At 40.9% G+C, this 11,398-nt stretch overlaps 1 protein-coding gene across 1 annotated transcript; it reads left to right on the top strand.

Moving 5' to 3' along the window:
* Window positions 1-8,561: 8,561 nt before the first annotated feature.
* gas1a (growth arrest-specific 1a) lies at window positions 8,562-10,784 on the top strand. Its single transcript, XM_023393533.2, has one exon. It carries the CDS (start codon window positions 9,154-9,156, stop codon window positions 9,934-9,936), a length of 783 nt encoding a protein of 260 aa, XP_023249301.1. The 5' UTR covers window positions 8,562-9,153; the 3' UTR covers window positions 9,937-10,784.
* The last annotated feature ends 614 nt before the right edge of the window (window positions 10,785-11,398 follow it).

Raw genomic sequence — 11,398 nt, 5'->3', positions numbered from 1 at the left:
GGGGGGGGGCTTGGGGGTGCTGTGCAGGGCTGCAGAGGGGCAGTGGTCTTGGAGGAGTTAAGAATGACACGCAATCAATCAGCCCGAGCAGACGACCGATATCACTTCACTGCGGAGGCTGGAATAGAGGCCCGTCTGTACTGAACAGCTGCAGGAGGAAACCGGCCCTTTGCCTTTCTTAGACATGTGGACGGAGGGAGGAAGGGTGAGAGAGTGAAGCAGTGAGAGTGAAAGAGAGAGAGAGAGAGAGAGAGAGAGAGAGTATATGTGTGTGAGGCCACTTACAGATGGGATGGAGGAGGGGAGGAGGAGACGAAGAGGAAGAGAAAAAAAAAATGAAGGTTTTAACAGCCTACCCACATCTGTTTATTTAGAAAAGAAACCATTGTGTCATTCAGTTATTCTAACAACCTACACCAGGGCCAATGTTAGTCCCACAATGACGGCTTTTTAAATACACAGTTTACACTCCTATGAAGTGGCCTCATAACTGCGTTGGAGCCTCAGGAACGTGCCAAATGGGGGAACATGCTAGGGTTTCACATTCCCCCTCGCACTACTTGACGTCTCTATAGCAGACTGTGATGCCAGAGTTTGGTGGGGGGAGATCTGGGGGGGGGGCGTTTGTCTTGGTCTTGTGTGCTCTTTCTGGGTCTAATCTCTTAAATTGGTACTCGAGGTTTGGAGGCCGGCCAGAAAAACTGCAGGAGGTTATGGGACACAAGTTTGAAAGCGGTGCGAGATGGTGAGATGGCATTCTGCTGTGTGTTCTGATGTTTACATATCCTATCAACTGTGCACTCCGAGACTGGGTGGCATAAATGCTACAGACGCACAGAGAAGTTCAGTGGAGTGTATTTCTTTTGTGTGTTTAAAATACTCACTTTCTACAACACTGGGACCTGGCAACTAAGCTGTGGCTGAGGATAAGGGTTGAGTGTGGTTATGGTAAATATAACATGGTCGAGGTATGGTTAGCGCTAGGCATCCAAAACACTTGGTTAAAGCCGCTATAATCAATATTTTTTTTGTAAGAATATCAAATGACCATGGAAAATAATGTGACAATGTGTGCTGCAGATTCAGCAGAGAGGAGCTGGATCCTCATCTTCCCTCGGCTTTACAGAGCTGATCAGCTGTCCGGCTTTACTGCTCCGGTCTCACTGCTCTCATAGCTTCATTTCTGGCCACTGTTTTCAGTGAAAACCCTACTGTACACTACCTTCTCTACACCAAGCGGCAGACGAACACAGTTAGCAACTAGCTGATGAACAGATATTTAGCTGGCAGATATTTCTCTCAGGAGTTGGTAGAGACATAAAACACTAAAAGAGAGTGACTATTAGATTTACATTTGCCTGGTGGCCAGAAACATGACTCCAAATTAATAATGTTGCTTCATAAATGCTGGATGTATAAATAAGCAATTGTTTGTTAACAAATAAGGTGATGACATCATCAGTGTTATTTTTACAACTTGTTTCTGACGCCACCAAGTTATTGCAGGTGTAAGGTTACAGAAAGAGTATATTATAGTTATGGTTCTAGTATGGTTGTAGTTAATAAACCGACTAAAGGACTGTACAGCCATTATTCAAGTCTGTGATGCTGTACTAAGGTGCTAACACTAGCATGCTAACATGCTCACAGTAAGAGCTATGCTCATTATCTTAAATGCATTTGTGTAGCACATTATCATATGTTATTATCATTATCACGAGGTCATTCAACGGGAGAAAAAGAAGCATAATAATAATTTAATTCAAAACTGTTTAGTGTGTTTAAATTATTACTTATTAGCAGTTAACGCAAAGTACATTTGAGGACATTGGGATGTCATTGGCACTAACATTAATTGTGGGTCTGTAACAAGACACAACGTGGTCTACTGTATAAAGTTAAATGTGCCACATGCCCACCCAGCATACCCTTACTTTCTGCCTTGCTACATATAGCACACACACACCACTTCCTGCACTGAACTTTGGCATTGGACATACACCGTGACCTGCAGAATCGTCTGTTGTGAACACAGTTAATGGGACACTGGGACTGTGATAAAGACATAACTTAAAGTAACATTAAAACACTGTGATAGTATTGACCCTCAACACTTCTTCAGTACTGACCAAAATGTGCCCATGTCCCTGTTTAGTTATTCTTTTATAAGAGAGTTTTTGATGTGAGTCAGGAACCTTTCCCACTCGTATAGTTTATCTAAAATCAGGTTTAGCACAATCAGAGTCAGAATCAGGTTTATTGCTAAGTAAGTTTTTACATGCAAGGAATTTCTTTTGGTGCATAACAATCGTAAGAAGAAATAGTATAAAGAAAGATAAAGTAAAAGTAAGTACTTTAAAGGCTATGTTTATGTTTATATTCATTCATCTACGGTGTTGAACTTGAATAGAGGTTTTTAGGTATAGTTTGCATTAATAAAGCATGCGGTTTATACTGGAGTTCAGGTTTGACTGTCACAGTTCTCTGTAACTGCTCTGTATAACGAAACTGAGCCTTTCATCAACAGCAGATCAGGAATATTTACCACTTGTGGTCTAACTGATTATGTGTATGCTTTGTTGTGTTTTTATATTGTTGAATTCTTTCTTGCTGAACTCCATGTTTAGGAGATTAAGGTCATATGTCTGTGTCGGGGGTTAGGTCTTTATTGGTTGGTCCATATGTGCTGGTGTTTGTCTGCAGTGATATGAAAGGCCTTCAGGCCTGTATAAACAGCCGCTCATGCAGGCTGACGGCTGAGCAGCATATGTTGCAACAGCTGCTTGTGTGATATGTGTTGTGTGGAAGCCATGTAGAGATTCATAGAGATCTGTCTGGATAAATACTGCAGAAGTTACCTGGATGTAATTACACTTCTAAAAGCACATGCTCCACCCCTAATGGACTTCACTGTTAGTTGACATGAGGGTCAACATGAGCGCTGTCCAAAGGTGTTTTTGCTGCCGGGGGGTGGGGGGGTGGGTGATACAACCATTATCCTGCCAGCAGACTCCCACAATAGACAGACAAGGTTGTCATCCAGGGGAAAAAAAGTTGTTGTTGCAGAGTGGCCTCAAGGTGTGGATATGGAGCCACCAAAAGTAAAGTCTGTTAAGTGGCAAAACAAGTGCAAAATAGAAGTTTGATTACGGCGCCATTTTCCTTTTGTATCACAACAAAGCAAAAAACACAAACATCCATTTCCTTTTGTGTTTCTATTTATTTGATATCGACAATGGAGAGAAGACTGCAAATTAGTGGAGATCGATATGAGAATGAAAGGTTCATCATTTCATTTTATTTTGTCACATATTGTTTAATACTGACATTTTTAGTTGTGCTCTAAACAAAGTTGTTCTGATACGGTTTAAATTCATAGATTATTACATCGTTCTTATATTCCTTCATTGATTGATTTTGAGGATTTGAGACGAAGAAGAATCTTAAGGATACTTTGCAGCTTGTTAAATGGTCACACTTGCAGTAATTATTTTTGAAAGTTTGTCTTCAGATGATGTTGAATCCTGTAGAATTGAAAGTGCAGTGGATTGTGTTAAAAAGGTCAGGAGGATCAGCGCCTAGTTGACATGATGGATGACTTTAATCTTACTGATTAAAGGAACAATCCCGCCCCCATAACACTTCATTTAACATTTTGCCTGTTGAGCAGGATTTTGAAGAAGGAAAGGAAAGACGTTTGAATTTCTAGCACATCAAACTATATATAGGGAGAAAAGTAAATGGTGCTTATTCCCTGAAAACTATATTATATCAGTGTTTATCAGTGTTGTTTTTTCTCATTCCTATCCCAAGAGAAAAGCAGTTTCCTGGGATTCATGACTTTTGCAGCCACAGCATTTTAGCAATGGTAAAAATAGGTGGTTTTTATGTGGCTTTATGCCATTACCTGCCAACTTGTATGGTTGTAATCACTTGCGCGTCACTCTGCATTTCCAAATGAACACAAATCCCTGGAAGAGGACGGACCAAACAGAAGCAAATTAACAGGCAGACATAAGGAAGGAAATGAATCCTTAATCTTGTTTGGTTTCGTTCCAAATAACTTATCACTTGCCATTATCACTTCTCTGAAACCCTGAAGAGGAAGCAATTTGAATGGATAGTTCCTGCCAACTCATTTCCTGTATTCTGATATTTCCTTCTTCAGACAGCATGGTGCAGGCCCACTACCGCTGACCTGCTCTGCTGGGATTCAGCTCACTCAGTAACTGATGAAATCCTCACATCACAGCTCTGCAGCAGATCTGTGACCAGCGATGGGTTCAAAATTTTAAAGGAACATATGTATACGTTTTTTTTTTTCTTCTATTGCTACATACACTAGCATTAACAACCATTTATTTACCAGTTGAAGGAACATTGCAGGTTCAGCATCAAGCCTCACTCATTTGTGAAGTTAGCATGCTAACCAGCTAGCTTGTGCACAATCGGCTCATCTCGTCACTGATAGCGAGTCACTGTTGCTCCCAGTCTGTCCCTGAAGCAGTCGTGCTGCTCAGAGTTTATTATAACCTTGGCAAATGACCAACACCACCACCCGCTCCTGGCGGGAAACCACGTTCTGCATCAACACTTAAAACTTACATATAGCCCCCTTAGAAAATGCAGCAGCAAAGATCTCAGAATGTATAAAATATGGCATCAGAGATGTCTTTAATTTCATTAATACGGTTTTATTTTTGAAAGAAACAAAAACCCACCCACTGTTGATCACTGATATTCCCTTTATTGATGACGTTCCGTCTGTTATGAAGTGAGTTGTTAAAGAGAGTACAAGTGATCCACAGTATGTGGGATTCTTTGGTTTTATTCAAACTTATATATCCTTTTTGTGATGTGGTTATATGGAAATAAAAAGAAATCGCACACAGAGACATGCTTTAAAAAAAAATGACTGTTGAAATTACTCTCATGGAAAAAATGATATTGTAGCACAGTATATACGCAAACATATTAGATATTTTACATATTACCAGTTGGCAATGCTTGGGCCTTGTAGAAAATATAAGTATGTTTTCATTTCAGTCAACTTGATTTAATTGCCTGCTATGATGTTCTTCACAAAACTTTACTGCTAGCTCACTCGCTAGCGCTCAGTGTTCTGAACACCAGCAGGGGATGGTTTTAATGTCATTATGTTTGTCCCTTAATTGGACTGTTGCGGCAAGAACTCAGATTTAATTGAGCCCTCAAAGTAACGACGCTCGGCTCTCAGTGCAGCACATCTGGTTTAAGCATACAGCTGTTGGCAAAGACAAAAGTGTTGGATGATTCAATGATTCGATCAGCTCCTTTTTTTTTTTTTTTTCCTTCTGTAAATGTTTAGGATGAAAGATTTTTTATGTGGTTGATGAGTTTTTTTAAGAGGCCTTTTCTCCCAGACGTATTAAGAAAATATGCAAATTAATATGGACTTTTAAAGGCAAAATTGCTGCTTTATTTACACTAATGCAGTAAAAAAGATGAATGAATGAATACCTCACATGCGTGGTGTTGCCTCTGTTTTATATTACAGTTGTTTTAAAAGCACTTGAAACAATGAAGACTTTGGTGTTTGGAAATCTTTTGTCAAAGCACATAGTGTTTCCATTCTTTGTGCTGGAGGGAAAAGCAGGAGAGGGACTCCTGAGGTATTGAGTTCCCTGTATCCATCATTTTCGACGAGTTGGGACCTTGGAGTAGCGCCAGCAGCGTCTGTGCTAGCCAGCCGTAACTGACATTGAGTGCATTGTTTGCAGTGGGAAGCTCACGGCTGTGGCCTAAAGGTACATTCCTGAGATCAGAATGCTGCTCGAAACACAAACAGCCTTTGTGCCCTCGCTGCTCTCTTTCCCTGACTCCCTCATCCACATCAAGCCTCAAGAACTAAACTGCCTCCTCTCGCTCATGTGTCAACATGTGGGCTATCATTTTACTCACACACACACACACACACACACACACACACACACACACACACACACCCACACCCATGTGTCATTTTGATGATGAGGTCCAGGCAGGTATCTAAGGGTGACGATCTAAGCTCCTGGAAAGAAGCTGTATAGTCAAAACTTTTTTCTAAAACAAAGTATTCAGATTTTCATTGACATTTTTGATGGTTAGAGGAAAAAATAAATAAAATTACACATCGGTGGCTGTTTTAAAAAAGAGCTGCAGCTCTTACAATTTTGACTTTCCCCTCCAGCAACCTTGTCTGCAATTTAGTTTTTTCATACTATATTTGTAGTGTGTTTTTATGGTAGCAGATTAATGTTGGCAGCAGTGATGAGAACCAGCGAATGTCTGTGAACCTTAAGCTCAACTTGTCTCTGTGAGTCAGGACGTTTACATGAGAAATGTTGTTGAAACAAAAACAAAAGGACAGAAAATATTTGTTGGAACAAATCTGATGATTGTTCGAGACAAAAGAAAGTCCATAAAATCTCTTGTTTCAGCCTCTGAAATGTGAAGACTTACTGGTGTCTCCTACGAGAGCAGTCTGAATATCTTTGGGTTTTGGGTTTTTCAGGACACATGAATATGCCGACTTGTCTTTGGGAAACTATGATGGGTAGTTTTCACAATTCTCTGACATTTTATTGACCAAAAAAATGTATTGATTAATCAAGAAAATCCTCAGCAGATAAACCATCAATGAAATGTAATTGCTAGTTGCAGTCCTGTTGTGTGTTGTTGTCATTGCTGTAGTCCAGTCAATACCAGTAAACATGCAAAAACTCTCTCCTAAAACCAGTCACCATTCATGCACAAGTGGAAACTGAAGTGTGAATCACCACCAACATAGAAGTCATTCACTTTAATAATAGCATGTAAATAATACACATTAAAACTGACATATTTTGCTTATATCCATTCATAACTAATAGCATGATGTTTGATAGAAATATTTTAAACACTCTACAAAACTAGAATAGTATCAGTAGAGTTTATACCTTTTTCTTCTCTGGTGGAAGGATCTGGATCTGGATTATCATCTGGATCTGCAACAAATTGTACAAACTCACATATAAATATGTCGGATTTTTGACATCATGATCCAAACATTATTACCTAAAAAAATTCACGAAAGTGTCAAAAGATGCCCTATATCCAATGTTAAAGAAAGGGATCAAAAAATTCCTGCATCCGCCCGTTTCCCATGCCACCGAGGTTGGTGTGATCGGTTGAATACTTTTCGAGTAATCTTGCTGATGAATAAACAAACAGACATGGGTGAAAACATAACGGAGGTAACAGCAGTAAACTTTAGATTTTGGTATCCATCCCTCAGAAAAGAGGAGCCACAGACATCTAATCTTTCTTTCAGAATTATTCATCAATCATGAATTGAGAAATCCGTCACAGAAGAAGCAGAGGTTTCCAATTTTTACCACAAATATCCACAACTGACCAGACTGCAAAGATGTAAGATGTTATGACTGATGGCAGGCAAGGAGAAAAACTGGCTTCACTTTCTGTCTGCCCACATTTATTCCTTATGGCACTGTGCAACATCTTGACAGGTATTTCACACTGAGAGATAATAATGGAGATGGAAAAAATCCCTAAGTGACACAGACAGGTAAGTCGCGCAGGTTTAACTGGTATCAGTAGCCTGCGACGACTCTGGTTACGATTCATGTCACATGTTAAGCAAAATAAAAGTGCTCGAGCTCTGATTCACACCAGCTTAACACCTGACAGTGTGAGATGTAGTGCAATAATATGTGAGAAGTTCGCCTTAATGAGAGATTATAGTTAATGATGTTCACTGAGTGCCCTCTTACACCACAGCTAATTTGTACTCAGCTGCTCTGCTGAAGAAGAGTCAATAGGATGTGGATGATTAAATTATCATTGAGGTTGCTGCACACAACATTAGCATGAAGTTGGGGAGTTCAAATTATTATTGAACAGCAGCATAGTCACAGTGTCATTATCCATTAGCCTATCTATCTCCTGTTGCATCTCCTTCCTCCTCTGTCTCCTCATTGTCTCAGGGGTAAAATCAACACTGTGGCTTTGTTTGTGGGCTGTAAAAAGTGCATTGGCTTAACAACAGTTCATTAACTACTTCACTAATTTACTTTAAAAAAAAAACAGTAGTGTAATAAGTCAGAAGCCATTTAAGTAGACCTATATGGCTTTTATTGTAAAGCAGGTTGTATTGTAAATTAAACATTATGAACCCAAAGCTGTGAAGGGAAAAACGACACTTTATTCAATAGACTACTCCATCCATCCATAACAATATTTTGATAAGAAAACATGTGTTTCCTATTAAAACTCCATTATGAGAAACTTTTTTGTACCTTTTTATGAATGATTATTTTTAGGCTCATAAAACGTGGTGAAAATCAGTTTCCCTTGTACTAAAGAGGGAGAACTGCTCTCCCCATTCAATTTACTCTCCAACACATTCATCCATCCTCACCTAGTATTTCTCAAGACCATCTTCCTCCCACCCTAAACTCCCGCCCATCACTACGTAGAAACCCACAACAAGTGGCCCAACCAATGAGAGGCACCTCGCTAATGTGTGGAGAGGGGGCCGAGGAACAGAAAGACAAATGCTCAAAGGGGGAGAGAGTAGAGGACCACTTTGCGACCCATAAGGGTTGTTGTTTTTCCTCATGCACGATTTGTTTGCACTCCCGTGCGCAGAAGGACTGCTAAATGATCCAGCGCGGTCCCCCGAAGGGCTCTCTGGACTTGTCCGGCTTCGGTTTTAGGTGGAAACCCGCGAGGAGAGAGTAGGCAACAGGGGATCGCTGAGCTGGAGACAGTTTTGTTGCACGAACTCTGAATCACTGCGATGGAATAAGCCGCTGCAGAAACTCTTCCCAACTTATGGAGAACATCTCTTTTCTTAATCTCCTGAGTTTCTATTTTAATGTTCGCCCCAATCATGTATGGATAACGGGAGGTTCGCTCAAGTATCCGGCTCAAATGGATCAGCGCTGACGGGTGTATGGAGCCGGGATTACACAGTGCACTGCCAGCCTGTTGAACGCCCACACACGGGCCTATCACACACCATCTGCCTCGGAATAAATAACAGTCTCCAGTGAAGACACTCTCCGTGGAAGTAGTGTAGAAGTTTTACATATGACACTGCTGTGAGTTTTACGGTCTCTTGAAGCCAGAAGAATGGCAGCCCCTGGCGCACTGGCACGGAGCGTCTGTAGGTCTGTCTCCACTCTCAGTTGTGTGCTTTTGTTTTTTGGCTACTTCTCCGTGGCCTCGCCGTCCCACGGTCGGCGGCTGATATGCTGGCAAGCAATCATGAACTGCCAAGCCGAGCCCGATTGCAATTACGCATATGAACACTACACGCGCGCATGTGGCCCCGTGTTGAGCGGGGAGAGGAAGAAGTGTCCCAGCCACTGCATCTCCTCGCTCGTCCAGCTCAATCTGACCAAAAACGGGCCGGCGCTGGAGGACTGCAGCTGCGCCCACGACGTGGTGTGCACCAGCACCAAACGGGCCATCGAGCCCTGCCTGCCCAGGACTACCAGCACCGGCTGCACGGAAGCCCGGCGCCAGTGCGAGAGGGACCAGCAGTGCAACTCCGCTATGCACGATTATTTGAACCACTGCGGGAAACTTTTCAGCGGGGCGGTCTGCACGAACGCCTGCCGGAATGTGATAGCCAATATGCGTAAAATACCCAAGGGTCAGCAGCTGGACACTTGTATGTGCGACGGGACGGAGAGGGCCATTTGTGAGTTCGTCAAGAGCAGCATGAAGGCGCTGTGCTTCGAGTCCACCGAGAGGTACGAGAGCAGCGGCAACGACCAGGATCAAGAGTCCGATGAAGACACGTTGGATCTGTACTATCCGGACGAGCCGGAGAACGGAGCCTCTGCTCCAACGGCCCGCTGTGTTTTGACCCTGCTGGCATCCATTTTGGCTCTGTTGCCCCTCATTTAATCCCCAGGTTCATAATCTGCCCCGACTATTGTTCAGATAAAAGGCAATCTAAACTTTTGTCACTCATTGACCTGCAACTATTGTGAAAGGTTAGAGCATCAAAGACTAAAAGGAAAGGGTGTTTTGGCCGCAGGCCTCGTTTGAATTAAGAGCTGTAGACGCTGAAGGATATCAAATCAGGATATTTTCTATGCAAATGAACCCGGAAAGATGTTTTAAACTGTCCGAGCTCTCAAATCACACCACCCCTCTGCTCTCCAGATGCTTTGCTTATGTGATGAGCTAAACAGGAGTGTCTACTTTTTCACAGTCACAGACTGATAGTAAAGTTGTCATGATAGAGTCACAGTTGGTTTGTTTTGGTAACAATGCAACGCTTGATCAGTATATGCTGTGCACTGCCAATCTTTCTTTTCTTTTTTTCTTTTTTTTAAAGATATGAACTATTTTTGTATGATAGACTGTTGCAATTGGGCACCAAGCTATCTGATTTACAAGTATTTAATGCTGGAATCTATGAACTTGTAAATAGATTAGGAGTTAAAGTGAAACAGTAATTTATTACATGCCACCTAGTTACATCCAAATGTCCATCATGTGAATAAAAGACTGAGAATTCCAGCTTTAAAGGGAAGTTATTTAGACTGTATTCTCTTCAAAGATAATGTACATTGTATATATGTGTATAGCCTATATAGATTTTTTTTTCCCCAGAGAATCCTCTATGTTTTAGGCTATGAGATGATTTATTCACTGTGTATGGCCTAGAGAAAGAAATGTCTAAATCCACTGTATGATTGCCTCAATGATATACTTTTATAGAAGGCATAAAGGAAACTTGAAGATAACTTTCTTGACTGTGAGTTATTTGTTGATCTTTGCCACGTTACTTCCCTGATGCTGTGCCTTCATTCAAAAATAGTAATATGGTTTTTAATGAGTTCAAAAACCTTTTAAAACACAATATATTGCTAATTTAATGTGGGGTTGTGTAAACAGTCCTGTTTTGTTATAATAAGCATGATCAAAAATACTGTTATGATATCAGTTATGAAAAGCAAAGACACTGACAGTATCAGTGAAAATCCGTTGGCTGACAGAAAAGCATCAGTTTATGCTTCTTCTTCTTCTTTTAAATTCTCAGAATACTCTTTCTCCCCTTTAAGTTACACCAGTGTGGAGTAACTTGCTTAATGCATACAGTTTGGTTAGGTAATAAACATAATGTAAATCTGACATGTGTGTGAATCTTTATTTTACACACTCTTATTTTTAGTTCTTAAATCCCACTAAGCTTTGCACAGTGGTTAAGATCAGCTGTGAATGAAATGACAGTATCTTCTGTTCTATAATAGACTATTTATAGTACTGTATGTTGGTTTTGCTCCTTAGTTTGGTTTAAAAGTTAATACTATACAGTTTATTCATCCTGCTGCTCATGTAGATAAAACGGAAATATCTA

Source organism: Seriola lalandi, unplaced genomic scaffold, assembly GCF_002814215.2.
Source record: "Seriola lalandi dorsalis isolate HSWRI2012SDOR001 ecotype SW California unplaced genomic scaffold, Sedor1 jcf7180002054938, whole genome shotgun sequence".
NCBI lineage: Eukaryota > Metazoa > Chordata > Actinopteri > Carangiformes > Carangidae > Seriola > Seriola lalandi.
This window is presented reverse-complemented; position numbering and strand designations above follow the sequence as displayed.